A 16,843-nucleotide genomic window follows, 5' to 3' on the forward strand; every position below is an offset into this window, starting at 1 on the left:
GAACTCTCTACTGGGTAGCTTTTTTTGTAGCTGAACCCTTTACATAGTAATTTGTTTGTAGCTGAATTCTCTACAGAGTGACTTGTTGTAGCTGAACTCTCTACAAGGTGACTTGTTTATCGCTGAATTCTCTTCAGTGTGACTTATAATGTTCTGAATCTCTACAGCAACATATTTGTAGCTGAATTCTCTATAGGGTGACTTGCTTGTAGCTGAATTGTCTATAAGATTAACTGTATGTAGCTGAACTCCTTACAGAATAACTTGCAATGTAATATAATTCTATAATGGAGTAAGTTATAAACGTAGCTGAATGCTTTATTAGGGTGACTGTTCTATTAGAGTATCTCGATCTCGCATATGCTACACGTAGTTGGCTTTGGAATCATAACTCAGTGGTTTGTAATCCGATTCTTCTGACTTGTTTCTAGCTGATCTCTCTACAGGATGACTTGTTTCTAGCTGATCTCTCTACAGGGTGACTTGTTTCTAGCTGATCTCTCTACAGGATGACTTGTTTCTAGCTGATCTCTCTATACACGGTGACTTTATTCTAGCTGAACTCTCTATAGGGTTTTCTGTTTGCAATTGAACTCTCTACAGGATGGTTTTTTTGTAACTGATCTCTCTACAGGGTGACTTGTTTCTAGCTAATCTCTCTACAGGGTGACTTATTTCTAGCTGATCTCTGGATGACTTGTTTCTAGCTGATCTCTCTACAGGGTGAACTTGTTTCTAGCTGAACTCTCTACAGATGATTTGTTTGCAGCTGAACTCTCTACATGGTGGTTTCTTTGTAGCTGAACTCTCTACAAGGTGATTTCTTCTAGCTAATCTCTCTACAGGGTGATCTGTAGCTGAACTTTCTACAGGGTGATTTGTTTGCAGCTGAACTCTTTATATGATAGTTTCTTGGTATGTACAAGGTAACTTCTTCTAGCTGATCTCTCTATAGGGTGACTTGTTTGTAGCTGAACTATCTGCAGGGTGATTTGTTTGTATAGTTGAACTCTCTACAAGGTGATCCTTCTAGCTGATCTCTCTACAGGATGACTTTTCTAGCTGAACTCTCTACAGGGTGATCTGTTCATAGCTGCACTCTCTACAGGGTGATATGTTTGCAGCTGAACTCTCTACATGGTGGTTTCTTTGTAACTAAACTCTCTATAAGGTGATGTCTTGTAGCTGATCTCTCTACTGGATGACTAATTGTTTCTAGCTGATCTCAATATAGAGTTAAAACTTTCTCTATAGAGTTATAACATGTTTGTATAGCTGAACTCTTTACAGAGTGGTTTTTTGATTGGTTGCTGAACTCTCCAGCTACACGGTGACTTGTTTGTACTACAGAATGACTTGTTTGTAGCTGAACTCTCTACAGAGTGAGTTACTTGTAGCTGAACATTGCTTAAAGTGACTTGTTTGTAGCTGATCTAGATGAACTCTCTACTGGGTAGCTTTTTTTGTAGCTGAACCCTTTACGCAGTGAGTTGTTTGTAGCTGAATTCTCTACAGAGTGACTTGTTATAGCTGAACTCTCTACAAGGTGACTTGTTTATTGCTGAATTCTCTTCAGTGTGACTTATAATGTTCTGAATCTCTACAGCAACATATTTGTAGCTGAATACTCTACAGGGTGACTTGCTTGTAGCTGAATTGTCTATAAGATTAACTGTATGTAGCTGAACTCCCTACAGAATAACTTGCAATGTAATATAATTCTATAATGGAGTAAGTTATAAACGTAGCTGAATGCTTTATTAGGGTGACTGTTCTATTAGAGTATCTCGATCTCGCATATGCTACACGTAGTTGGCTTTGGAATCATAACTCAGTGGTTTGTAATCTGATTCTTCTGTACTACTGCACGGACTTTCTATGATAATTATTCCAGCCACACACCGATTTTCAGCTCACTACTCTAAGCGGTTTGCCTGGTAGGCGTGAAAACTATTAGTTTTTTATTCATAAAAATCGATCGCGTAATTGTGACACAGGTTGGGTTTTGTGTTATATCTCGATGGCCTTTAACTGGATTCCTTTCAAATCACAAAAAGGCACTCCTACGATAGTTACTCCATCTACATAGCAATTTTCAGCTCATTCCTTCAAGCGGTTTACCCTGTGGGCGTGACAGACCTTCGACCTTATTTTACGCAAATAATCGGTCATAACTCCGTGAATGTTCATCGGATTCCTACCAAACTTGGTACTGAGATTCGCCTTAATGAGCCCTTTAAGTGTGCCACATTTCAGCCCGATTGGAACACGCATTCGTGTTTTATTTCGGATTTTGCAAAGTGTGCGAAAAGAAGAAGAAAAAAACGAAGAAAAAACCCCAAACTTTGGCCGCTCATATCTCGGAAATGGCAGGAGCGATGTTCTTCAAATTTGGAATGTGGACTCCCCTATCTAGCCGGCACCTCTGTCGCAACTATGGTTTCAATCGGATAAGGAATCACGGAGCTGCAAAGGTGTGAAAATCGCGTTTACTTTCTTCCCGTAAATATACTCACGGTGTGGCGTGCCGGCTTCTTGGGCCGCACGATACACTACCGTGTGTCTTGATATGTAATACAGGCTGAAAATTTCATGACCATATAGCATGATGTGATTTAAAGTTATGAGCCATGAAAGTTTGAAGAAGTAGGCAAACTTTATGTGCCCGCATGCCCTACTTTCACTGGCCTGGCCTGGTCACATATACCGTACATAGCAAAAACAGCAATTGAACATTTGGGGAACACCAACTCCCATGTTATACATATTTCATGGATAGTCAACCATTACAAGTTGTGTCTGAGCATAAAATCTTGGGAATAATAATTGATTCTAATTTGAAATTTCCAGTCACATAACTGCTGTTGCAAACAAAGGTAACCATATTTTACAATATATTAAAAGAATATTCAACTTACTAAACACCAGATCACTTCTTATACTTTATAAATCTCTAGTAAGACCAGTGATGGAGTATGCCAATGTTTTCTGGGGCCCTAATTATATTGGTGATTATCAAGTTTTAGAAAAGAGCTATGGAATGTATCTGAGAACTTTTAAATTTAGATATGGTGATTGTCTATGGCTCTAAATCTTCCACAGGAAGAAAAGCTACATTTCAGGTATTCGGAAATCCACAGTAAATGTACAGAAATTCCATGATGTTTCTGTACATTTCTGGTGTTCATGAAATTTGCACATTTCCTTGACGTTTCCTATTAGCAATATTGATGGTATTTCTTGACATTTCCTAATGTAGGATAGATGAAATTTACTGACATTTCTGAAACACAGGAAGATCAAATTTTCATAAATTTCTTTACATTTCCTGCACTCAGTATAGGTAGTGTCAGAATGCAAATTTCCTGTCTAGGAAATGTCAGTAAATGTCATGTGATAGCGCATTTCCTAAGCACAGTATGGATGGGGGTCAGTATGGTACCAAGTGCACATTACCCTCTCCACCAGTTCAGGACACATGACATTTCATGACATTTATGGACATTTCCTAAATGGCAAGGAACAGACAGCATTAGTACATTACAACTATATATAGCTAGCTTACCTACTTTAATAGAGTTTGCAAAATGTATAAGAAACCTATATTACCAAGGTATTATTTCATTGTGGGTTTGGGTTACCACATTTCCTGTTAATGTAGGAAATGTCCAGTAAATATGATATTTCTTGAAATTTACATGACGTGTCCTTGGCCTCTATAATGTACAGTATATATTGCATTTAGGTTACACTAAGACCTTATCCTAATCTGTAAAGTGTTACAGTAGTCAGGTATGACAGCAGCTGGAGTGACAATCTCAGACAAAATTTCACTACATGCCATGTGTCCTTGATTTAGGAAATCTCATTGAAATTTCTGAATAGTACAGGAAATCTCACTGCATGCCATGTGTCCTTGAATAAGGAAATCTCATGTAAATGTCAAATTTCTGAATAGTGTAGGAAATGTCATTGCATGCCATGTGACCTTAAATTAGGAAATCTCATGTAATTGTCAAATTCCTGAATAGTGTAGGAAATGTCACTGCATGCCATGTGTCCTTGACTTAGGAAATCCCATGTAAATGTCAAATTTCTGAATACATGCAGGAAATCTACTTTAGCATGTCAAATTTGGCAGAGGAAATGTACAGACACATGAAATTTCCAAAGTTTTAGGAAATGTCACAACATGTGACATTTACGGTATACAGGTTTACTCCAGGTTTGATATAGTAAATTCAACAGTTACATTTCCTGTACATTTCCATGCTGATTTTTGGTCTGGAAATGTGACTTTTTCTGTGTTCCTTCACTATCTTACCAAAGACATCGTGCAGATATGTTGATGGTGTACAGGTTTGTGCATGGCAATGTCAGCTTACAGTCTGAAATCATTTTCACCAACAATTGTCTAGTATAACAAGAGGACACAGTCTCAAACTGTTCAAGCCACATGCACAAAGATCTGTTCAAAGTAATAAAGATCAATAAATGTATGTTTATTATTTTACCTAATGAAGTGGTGTCAACTAACTCAGTAAATAACTTCAAGATTTCATTTGATAATTATTATCTCTAGTGATTTCATTTCTTTTTGTACATGAGCAGGACTCACAGGGTTATCACTTGAGACTGTTCTTCATAGTGCTGAAGTTGAAAAGAAGTTGTATGTATATGGCTGCTTGTGTGGCTCGCTGTGCTAGCTTTACCACTCTGTGCTTTTCAGTTAATGGCATGCTTGGTCCAGAGGCCAATTTCTTTTTGCGTCGGCTAGCTGATAGGTTATCATCCAAGTGAGAGAAGACATATAGTTTGGTGATGGGTTGGGTACATGTGAGATTGTCTTTTACAATTTTATGGGCCACCATGATCTTTGTATGAGGATCAAGAATGAAGTGGAGATTGTTAGGAATCTCTGATCGGGCAACAATTTTTGAGACTGTTTTATTGTTGTTTTTTTATTAATGTTATGTATATGTTCCTTTTGTGTGTTTGTGTCTTTCCTTTCAACTTCATAATAATAATAATAATATGTGCATATTTTAGAATCTAAGTAGTGCACATTCTCCACTGTATTGTATGACAATTATCATCTTTTGTAGCTGTATGTCAGGATGCATGCCTTAATGGAGGAAAGTGTAGTAGTCCTGAAACTTGCAGTTGTGAATTAGGATGGACAGGCAAAACATGCTCAGAAGGTACAATAAGTATACAGTAAGTATAATAATTATAATGTATATGGTAATTCAGACTGTTATGGTATAATTGTAGTAGTATTTAATCCAAAACAGACACACTGTAAGAGAAAGTGCTACCCCAAAAAGTGTATGGCAAAAAAGGTGTAAAATCCAAGGTGGCAGCCAAGGAATGGCTGTGATGGTACTGTAGGTTAATGGTAAAAATTTTTATAATGAAAATCTAGGTGAATTTGGTGCCAAAATCAAGCGGCAACAAATTCACCTAAATTGTCGTTATTAAAATTTTACCACTAACCTACCATCACAGCCATTTCTTGGTCTCCACATTGGATTTCACAACCTTTTTACTTTAGCCTTTTTGGGGGGCACACTTTTTTTTAACACCTTGACTGTTTTGGATTAGATATCACTTCCTTTTGTATTTGTATACCACGAAGTTGGCCTATGGCCAGCTTTGGGGCTTTTTTAGCATAACATTGTTCTTTACCTCAGGAGGAAGAAAAAGGTAAAGCAGATTTTCAATACTTTAACTATTTCTGATTTTATCAGTAAATATACAAATTATATTACTTATATTTATTGCATGCCAATTATTCCCTATAGGACAACTTGTTTGCAACTGATCTCTCTACTAGGTGACTTGAAATGGAGCTGAACTCTCTACAGGGTGATTTGTTTCTAGCTGAATTCTCTACAGGGTGACTTGTTTCTAGCTGATCTCTCTACAGGGTGACTTGTTTCCAGCTGATCTTTTTACATGATAACTTGTTTGTAGCTGAACCCTCTACAGGGTGATTCACTGGTACTGTAGCAGGTCACCATTTTACCATTAGAACACCATCATTATCATATTAATATGTACCCACATCTAATGCTTCTTCAGAACTAAACCCTTCATCAGTTAATCTGCACAGTTCAGGAACATGCTTCTGGTCAGCCATCAATTGATCCTTGACAGTGGTGAGCTACTAGCCATTCCTTGGACACTCACAGCCTCCTTCATGCTGGGTAGATCAGTAGCAACAGTATTCAGAGATTTTTCCTGAGGACTGATCTCATTAGATTGTGGTAATACTTTCTTTTTCATCTCTTCATTGTCTCCAACCTTGCATACAGTAGATTTTGTTACAGTGCATGCTGGATCAAAATCAGTTGGCTCAGTTTCCATTGGCTGCTCTGGCTTCTCAACTACTTGCATTTCAAGATGCAAATCAACTTTTCCAAATGCCAAGTCATAGAGGATATCCCTTGAAAACATAGATCTAATACACACTGTGACTACTCCAGACACGAGACTGGATCTGAGATACACCTTGTTTAGAGGTACCTTTAGAAACCCAGCACAGTTCCTTGGACTAACACACTGGCTCTTGTAGAAGACTCTTCTGCCAATGGTAACACACCTTGCAATGGAAGGGATAGGGTAGCCCCACTATCAAGTAGTATATTAACAGGTACAGAGGCTCCATCTGCAGTTTTAGACACTGAAACATTATACACAAAAGGAAGGTAATTCTACTGTATCAGGTATAGCTCTCTGCCACTCACTCTATGGTACAACTCTGGAAATAACTGTTGCCTACAGTCTCACAGTGTCATTTGTTGTATGAAAAAGTTCATAACATTTCTTGTAGTGACCAGCACTCTGTCATGACATGGCCTCTAATGATTACAATGATTGCACACTACTGGAACCTATTAACATTCCTGATGTTATCTGTCATGTTGGCTGTGATGTTTACCAGAGGCTGTTCTAAGAGAATTTATGGGCTTGTCATCCCTGCCACTAGTTCAACCATTACCATTAGTAGGTGAAAAGGCATTCCTGTGTCAATGAGTAATCATCTGCAAGAACTTACTGTGGCTTGATGTAAGGTGTTGGCCTTCTGTTCATCAATGTAATTCTTATTACTGGTAAGCACTCTTCCACAAGGATTGACTGTCTAATGTTTCTCAAAGTCTTTAGCTACATCCTTGGTGGCACACCATCATTTTAGTAAAGCTTCTTTCTCATGAGCAAATTCTGTGTATGTTTGTTTTTCTAATTTCTGAAATTCTGCCGATATGTTTCAGGTATAATTTGTATACCCTAAGAATGGCCTTCTTGACTGGGTCATAGTGTGAAATATGCTACTGACATCAAATGCAGCACTAGTGCGTTCTGCTGGGTTGCTGGATCTTTGTTTTCTCTGGTTCCTTCAATCATAACTGAATAGACAACTCTTTCTTCTGTACCTCCAGCTCTTTCATCTGCAACTGACTCTCTCTCTCTTTCTTCAGCTCTTGAAACTCTAGGCACCTTAGCTCTAACAGGTTGGCTGAAGGTAGAGGCAGCTCTTCATCCTTGCGCACTAACTTTTCATCTATTAATACTGATAATGTTGTGCTATGGCTAACAATTCTGTGTGCTTAAGGGTATCAAGCATGAGCAACGACGCCTCCTCAGAAGAAAGTAAATTCATCCATCTTACACAGATTCTATAGTTAGTGTGGTACTTATGTATACAACAGTGACGGAAACAGGCTGTTTCTATAAAACAAAGGACAATAAACAACCAATCAAGTAAAGAAAAATGGCAACAACAAACATAACAACTGATTAAGATTGGTGCACCTGTCCAGGTACCATTTATTGCCTGGTATCAAAAATTCTGAGTTTGTGGTTAAAATAAACTGAAATGGTGGACTGCCACTGGAATCCTCCGGCACACAACAACTACTCTGTTTGATGGCATAGAAACATGTCTCCTATCATTGTCCATTGTCTTCCTTCTGTCTTTGTTCTTCTTGTAGCTTGTTTGCCTTCCCGCTACCGGACTTTGTTACAGTCAACTGGTCGCCACGTTCTCAACTACTGATTCTAGTTACTGCTCACTGCTCATCCTGGCAACACCCTTTTATACTAGTAATATCACACTCAATACAGTTTCCTATCACTGGTATTAATACATGTCCCTGGAGCATGTAACAGTTATACTGTATTTGCCACTGAAAAATTATCTAATTTTAATTACTCTGAAAATGCATGGGTTACTGCTGTGGTAAATCAGTGGGTATTTATTTGATTGAATGTACTTGATCATTATTCTAAATGGTATCATACAGTACGATAGTACTGAATAATAGGGACCACAAATGAGTGGGTGTGGCCCATGAAAAATCACCCAAAAACCAGCCTCACTTTCCCCTGATGATGATGAGGCAGTATTGGTAAGGCAAAACTAAGCCAAAGCAAGTCTTCAGATTGACCCATGTTTTCAACAAGTTAGAATGTTTTATAAATTGATAAACGGAATTTTCTATTGACTGACTGATGCCTTCAGACTAGTCTACAGGCTTGATTTCAACCTCACTTCAGCCTAAGAGGTGCGTTTTGGAATACAACAGTACGTACAATGCATTCTCCATGGACTTACCAGTGTCTTCCTTTGTGTCCAATTCATCTTTGCTGACAGCAAAAAGTGTTGATTTGGTGGTAGTATGTGATGGCTTCTCTTTGTAATGAAAATTGTCCATATACGTATTTCATAGTGGCTACTTTGATTGCAGAGGTGCTTTTTGAACAGTTCTTAATTCATACTGCTGTGTAGCTAACTGGTTGAACATAGCTGACAACAAAGCATAATGGATACTTCGCTTTTCAGACGATAATTGATATAACTGGGGCGTTCCCATTTCCTTCCTTTGATGTGGTATTTGTGGATTGCAGTGGTCTTTTTTGAACTGCTCTTGATTCATCATGCTGTGTAACGGGACTAACATCAAAGCATAATGGATACTTCACTTTTTGGATGATAATTGATATTGCTGGGGCATGCAGTGCCATTTCTTTTACAGTATGCATGGTCCCTACTGTAGTTGAAAATTCCAATTTTTGTGTAGTTGTACATAGAAGCAGTGTTAATGCTAATGAAAATTGAAATATATTTATTATTATTATTATTATTACTAGGACTGCATCACATACAACCAAGTACATACACTAACGCGACAACCCCTTAGTGATGTGTACAAAACATAAAGGAGAGAGCTATACATTATTACAGTATTGCATGCAGCAACATCACTGAAGATAAAAGTTACTCAGCTATACAGCCACTATGCAGCACAGTATCAACATCAACTAAAGGTCACTGGTAGCTAAATATGATTCATCAATGGTGTGGCAATGGCACAGTGATGGGGTACACACTATATGCATACACAACCTACAGGAGATGCACTATACTGTAGGAGTATGCAAGCCAGGTGAACCAGATAAAGGAAGACAGCCAAGCCAGCCAGAGCCTAGTAAGCTAGGTAAAGGAAAAATGTACAAGAATACAAGAAAACATTTAAAACATGCCACGTTCTTTACAATACATTAGTACAAACAGACAACCAAACCAACCAGAGCCTAGCAAGCCAGAAAAAATATAAAATACAAGACATATGTACATTATAATACAAACAAACATACCTGTCCTTGTGCACTGGCATGTCAAACCTATTCAGGTGTCCTGCAGCCATCGATACATGGAGCGCATTCACTGGCAGCTGGCATGGCGACTTGAGACTTAGTGTGCCAGCTGGCATTTCAAACACAATTGAACAGTGATTCGCTCGCCATTTGGATCTGCTCAATTGGTAGTGGGTATATCACGTGCTGTTTTGATCGGTATTAAATAGAATTGTCGTATGTTTCTATCACCTCCACGGAAACATTCACCCATTATATGATTATGTGTTCATACAACATGGATTCTATTCCCGGTGAGTGCGAAGCCTTAGGCCTTGTAGTTTTCTCAAACATTATTTATTATTTATTTATTTATTCATTCATTATTAATGGCGTAATTTTAACCGCATTTCGTATTATTCTTAGTACTTGGTTGTATAATTATTATTAATATTATTATTATTACTAGGACCGCGTCACATACAATCAAGTACATACACCAACGTGACAGCCCCCCGGTGAGGATATTAGGTGGTGAAGGCATGATCCCCAAATCATCTCAATATGTCACAGTAGTGACAGATATAACACAATAGTGGCTTCTTAACTAAAGGCCACCAGTAGCTAAGCACTAATACATCATTGGTGTGGTAATGGCACAGTGATGTGTACAAAGTATATGTATACAAAACATACAGGAGAGAACTATACATTATTGCAGTATTATATGCAGCAATACACTGTAGGCAACATCACCAGATAAAAATTATTAGCCAATATACAGTACAGTATATCAACATCCACTAGAGCTACATAGGGTTCATCAGTGGTGTAGCAACGGCACAGTGATGGGTGACACACTATAGTTATGCATACACAACTTGCAGGAGATAGCTACACAATACTGTAGGAGTATGCAAGCCAGATGAACCAGATAAAGGAAGACAGCCAAGCCAGCCAGAGCCTAGTAGCTACGCCAGGTGAAGGAAAAAAAGATTAAGCACGTATTGAATTGCCTGACACCAACACAAAGGAAGTTCGCCATGCCAGCTGCACAAGACAAAATTGTTTACTTGTATTGTTTATTTACGTGAATGAATCCACTGGCAGCTGGCATGGAGACTTGAGATGTTACAAACATAAAAACTTACCTGTAAACTTCTTGTTTACACAAGTAGCTTCTGGCTCTCCTGCACGAGAATCACTAATCTTCCCCTTCATGCAATCTGTAAATGTTACTGGGCATTATATAGAATTACACGTATTGTCAAGTCGATAGCACGAACAGGAGCGATGATTATACGTTTGTGTCTTCATTCACAGGCGAATCTATCCCCGGTTAGTTCATGTCTCTAGGCCTTGTAGTTTTCTCAAACATTAATTATTAATTATTTATATATTTATTATTTATTTATGACATAATTTTAACCGCGTTTCGTATTATTCTTAGTACTTGGTTGTATAATTAGTACTTTACGATGTCCAGCACTGAAGGTCTGAAAGCAACATGTGCTGCAGCCTTAGGATTACCTAACCTAATTTCAGGGACTTAAACCTAATGACTTGACTTACTGACTGACTGACTGATAACGTGTAACAGAAAAGGGGCCAAAGTAAGGAAAAAAAATTCCCTCCAACCCCAGGATTCGAACTGCAGATTATGTAATAACAGTACTCAACATATTCAGATCTAAAGGTTGTAAACTTAACACTTTATTTCTAATATTTGTTTTTATTTTATTTATTAAGACTTTACAGCATAAGTGCTGAAGGTCTGTAGGACTCCTGGTCCTATACAGCCTGCTTAAAGTTAATACATGTGTTTCTGTCTTAATCTCATGTTGTTCCTTTACCAGTAGTTCATCTTAGTAGTATCGTGCATGGTTCATGAGTAACTATTGTAGCTAACTGATCAATTCCTCACATGAAGTAATTGACAAAGGAAATTATACTTTATATTTCTTTCCTGATTGATTAGCATGATTTACAGTTAGTTTTGAATGTATGAACAGCATACAGCATATGTACATCCATAGCATACAAGTAAAATAGTACAATGATTATTCTCCTCCTCCGCTTATATATTTGGATGCTTCAGTACTAAGATATTCATTCAGTGCACTTAATAATGTATTATCATATAACTTTTATAGCTGTTTGTACACAAGGATGTTACAACAATGGAACATGTGCAAGCCCTAATGTTTGTAAATGTACAAAAGGATGGAGTGGAGCAAAGTGCACTAATGGTTTGTTGAATCTAGTTTTAACTTATAATTTGATGCTTATACATAACTTGTAAAATCCAGCATTGCAGCTTTTTCAACTGTGAAACTCATACCTTGTTATTATAACCAAGTAACAGATTGAAATAAACAACTTTCATTCTGTTGAAAGCTGTATATACACTTCATGTGTATAGAGATTTGAATCTTCATAGAATTCAAGGCTTTACAATAAGACTGATTTATACAGCAAAGCTAATTTCCTACAATGCAGCACTGTACAATAAAGCTTATTTAATTTGAACAATACTTTATGCACATGGTGTCAGTGTTAATGTTATGCTTGTGTATATAGATGTTGATGAGTGCACGGTATCTCCTTGCAAGCAAGGTCAACATTGTATCAACACTCTTGGATCATACAGATGTGGTTGCCATAATGGCTATGAATTTGACACAAATTCTGGAGAGTGCAAAGGTATGGAAATTGCATCCAAGTGAATGGTGTGTTTGCTATTTTGGAATGTACAGTAAATGCTACTGTAAATATCATGATATCTTGTTGTTACCAGCTGTATTTTCTTACTTACAGTACTTAATACCATCCAAAAGATATGTAACTCTCCATAGTAGGAATTTTAATTTTTGGACAGACCATAGATTGTATTGTTGCATAGATCATATAGATTAATGCTTCATTTTTGAATCGGTGCTTTTTAAAATTCTTTGTTTTACTTATTCCAGATGTTAATGAGTGCATTGGCTCTCATAACTGCTCCCATAATTGTCATAATCAACTTGGATGGTATAGCTGTTCTTGTCGGAAAGGCTTTCTCTTGAAACTTGATTTAAGGCATTGTCAAGGTATGTATGTACGTATGTATGCAAATGTGATATTATAATATTATGTGCATTCCTGCATCATACAGTATACAGTAGTAGTACTGTATAGTTGGGATCACAGAGGTTTGAGCTATCTTTCCCAAAAATATCACCCATAACCATCCTCACCTTTAGTTTTTACAGTAAAAACCTCCTATTTATTATAATTTTTCTACTTGACTACCTGATTCCTGCAGTCAAGTAGACAACATGGGCTTGTTTTCTTCACTGTTCAGTAATGTTGCTTTGGCCCTATTTTGTGATCAACTTCTTGTTCCACTTCCACATGAGGGTTGATTCACAGCAACACGAATTGGCTGGTGACTGTCCCCTAAATTGTCCATAATTCCTGTAGTGAATGTATTGCAATTGATTGCATCGATCAGTGCTTCTGGTACTGTTATTCATTAAGTAATGCTTTAGAACATATAACCACTTTACTTCTTAGTAATAACTGATAGTTTGCATGTGTGTCTAGTTATAATTTCCATAGTGACCGGATTGATTGCATCAGGAGCTTATGAGCTGCCAAAGGCAGCAAAACTTATGTTGCCTGCTGGGTGCCATCGAAATACAAATTCATTAGCGATTAGTTTCCATATAAGGAAAGTAAAACCTCATTAGTTGATGCTATATACTAATAGTGCGCTACACTTGTAGCAATTTATTTAAAAAATGTGACGTAATTTGGATTGTGATGGAACTGAGTTTCATGTTTCTTCACTGCCTTCAGCGGCTCATAAGCTCCTGATTGCATACACCTGTGGTTATACTGTTCTTTGGCAACAATTGTCAAAAAAATTTATTTAGCCTAATTTACACTCAGAATAACTTCATGTCAACTTTGTCCATTGAAGCGCCTCTAAAAATAATTATTGCTGTTTGGCTTTGTGTCTCTTTGTAGCTGCTTTTGAAACATTACTGACATTTCAATGGTATAATTTTAAGCGCTTTACAGTATTACGGAGGTATTTTTTGATCATTGTCTAGTTTTTATCATTGTATAGTTGTCAAGTAGCTAGCTAACTAGTACCTTTGAGAATCACATAGTACTTCAGCTTTAGCATCTCAAAGTGTGCAATTTCAAAAGCTTCCTGAGGGGCATGCCTCCCAGACTGAGACTTACTACTTTCACTTTTGCTCTAATGCCTCTGCTCATTGCTTTCCGGTAATTGATAGTCAGGCACACATTTAGCATCGAGTTTGTTGGCCAGTTCTATTCTTTCCTGGTATGCATTGGTTCACCTGTCATAAAATAATTATGATGCTAAAATGTAAGCTGACAAGCGTAAGGAAAGTTAGGAATTTCACTTTGAGTATTATACTAATGAAATAGTGGGAGGAAGGCCATTTGTACCTGCGACTATACAAGTGGACATTTAATATCAACTTCAGTCATGTATAATACTAAAGTATGAATTAAATGTCCACTAGCATAGCTGCAGGTGTACATGACCTCACTTTTTTTATTAGTGTGATCCCTACATAAACATAATTCCATACACTTTATAATTATTACACATTTACTGTGGATGGTTACATGTAAGCATGAGGCTATATAATACTTTTAGGTAATTTACAAAATATTTGCCTATTGGGTTCACTATCATGTACTTGTGTACTGATCTTTCATTTATTAACTGATTGCTGTATTACAGCTTTTACTGAAGCAACTTTCCATTTAAATACCTTAATTGAAAAGGATTCAATTCCAGAGACTGCTGTATTTGAGCGAGAGGTCCACAATGTGCTTTTGAGCAGTGTTAACAGTTAAGCCTATATGCTCAAACTTAATAAATATGTTATCTATCTAAAGATTATGTTCAAATGCTGAATGTTTTATTTGAGTCTCTATTAAAGTATCTCAATCTTGCTTCTAAAAAGTGTAAGTATTTACCAAATAAAGAGTTTTTTACGTAAACTATATAAATGCAGTAATGATTTCATTGCTTGCTGTTTTTGACAAGTACATAGCGTTATTTGATAATTTTTAAAAGCACTTATTATTATACTGGTGTAAGGCTTAATGCACTATTATGCTTTAAATTACACTGACATAATCTATTAGTGCCTAGTGTATACACAAAAAGTTATCATACAGTTTTAATGCACACTGTATAATAATACATACTGTATGATTTAATAAGTAACAGTACTTACGAGAATTTATGTATCTGTAGATATCAATGAATGCTTTGACAAAAATGCTGGCTGTCATCATGAATGTGTGAATACTCCTGGATCTTATGAGTGTATTTGCAATAAAGGATATGGATTGCTCCCTGATAAACACAACTGTATTGGTATGTGTACATAATGAAATAATACAGGTGTACCGTATGTCTATAATTAAGCATTAATGAGGGTATAACACAGAAGAGATGTTAATGTAAAAAGGGTTTACCAAAGCACTGGGAGCAGCTATACCCAATTACATGTATGTAATTATGAATGGTTAACTGGGATAAACTTTTGCTTTTTTAAAGATTGGTTGTTTTGGTATAGATTTAATCTATTGAACTTTTGAAAATTACATTTTTCAGGTTGAAAAAGCTATGAAATCAAGCCTGGAAATGTGATGTTGCTATTGTCTATCAATTTTAATGACATGGTGATAGCACCACCAAATTATCATTAAAATTTATTCATATATAGCATGTACTAACATTATTACTAGGCACGCGTACATTATTCCAGAATAATTTTTGGAATAATTGTTGGTAAAAATAATCAGGGATAATTCCGGAATAATAGGGTGATCTTCTGGAATAATTAATTAGATTTCACACATTTTTTGTGTAGTATCATAGAAAAATTTTTAAAGGAACATCCACAATCATTGCTAACACAAATATTTGGGAATAATTTTGGGAATAATAGGTGAATAAAAAATTTCCAGAAAGAATAATAGGTAATTTAAAAGCATAATGTACTCAAGCCTAATTATTGCAGTCCGTAATTTATTTGCTGCTGCATACCTTTGATTTCAAAATTTTACTTCCTAGCTTTAGGGGCCATTTTTTTTACTAAAGATACCTACTACTGGTTGAAGGTTGCCTATGGATGCATACCTGGTTTACTGAAAATTAATTATTTGCTGAAAATCATGTGTGTATGTTTAGAAATGTGAACAGCTTTGTAAAACCTACCTTTTGGGCATCTGCTAAAGTTGCAGGAAACTCTATTAAAAATGTTTTTGAATTTTTTTCACATTATGGAAATCATTTGTTTGCACACCCATGTTTGAAACTGGCATGAATGAGTCATCTTAAACTAGCCTGGAAGCTTTATTTGGACACTAAATGGCATGGCTTTCATTTCTCATGTACAGGTTGCTTTTAGCTTACAAAGTCAAAGTTTTGCTCATGTGGATGTGGAAAGACAAACAAATAAACCTTTTGATACAAGTAATAGTTGTAACATGGGCATGGAGGGCTTTGCGTGATATGTATGCCCAACTGCCTGAGGGCTGCAGGCCCAAGGGCAGAGGACATACATATCAGGCAAAGCCTGAATACCCTATGTTACAGCAAATATGTAACACTTGTCAGGCTAATAGCCTGTACAGGATGATCAATCACCCAAGCCAATATAAGTGAAGCCGCTGGATGTATAATATATGCATACCTAAATTTTCAATTATGGGTCAGCAGTTAGTATGTTGTGGTTATTTTTGGTTATGATAAATGGACATATCCTAGAGATATCACGGAGAATTTTGGTTACTCAAATTTAATGTTTTATAATCAGTGTTATTGAATCATTTATGGAAAAATGATGGAATTCCTTAAAGGCCTAGATAGCTTGTAGAGTGGTTAGTCCTTGCAGAGTGGTGGATTTGTGATGGAGGCATATCAATATTTGAAAATGTGCAGAAACAATTGGTGAATTAGCTGCAGCACTAGTTACCACCTTAGCCCAATGTTTTTCAGCTGGTAGGTTAGCGAAGATAACAACTCCGTCTGAGTGGTTTTCATGGCAAAATGAAAGCCATGCATCCTAATCATGTGAGTATTAATCAATCCAACCACAATCGATTTCGGTCTCAACAGCTATATAATCACTACCCATTGTAGCCCAGGCTACATTTTGTATGT

At 36.7% G+C, this 16,843-nt stretch overlaps 1 protein-coding gene across 1 annotated transcript in view; it reads left to right on the forward strand.

Annotated features, from left to right (window-relative positions):
• LOC136259317 (fibulin-1-like) overlaps positions 1 to 16,843 on the forward strand; it is a 77,537-nt gene that overhangs the window by 42,556 nt on the left and 18,138 nt on the right. Inside the window, exons 5-9 of the mRNA XM_066052811.1 lie at positions 5,106 to 5,201; positions 11,793 to 11,888; positions 12,220 to 12,342; positions 12,609 to 12,728; positions 14,927 to 15,049. Coding sequence (XP_065908883.1) covers positions 5,106 to 5,201; positions 11,793 to 11,888; positions 12,220 to 12,342; positions 12,609 to 12,728; positions 14,927 to 15,049 — 558 coding nt within the window. The remainder of the gene's footprint in view (positions 1 to 5,105; positions 5,202 to 11,792; positions 11,889 to 12,219; positions 12,343 to 12,608; positions 12,729 to 14,926; positions 15,050 to 16,843) is intronic.

Source organism: Dysidea avara, chromosome 6, assembly GCF_963678975.1.
Source record: "Dysidea avara chromosome 6, odDysAvar1.4, whole genome shotgun sequence".
Classification (NCBI taxonomy): domain Eukaryota; kingdom Metazoa; phylum Porifera; class Demospongiae; order Dictyoceratida; family Dysideidae; genus Dysidea; species Dysidea avara.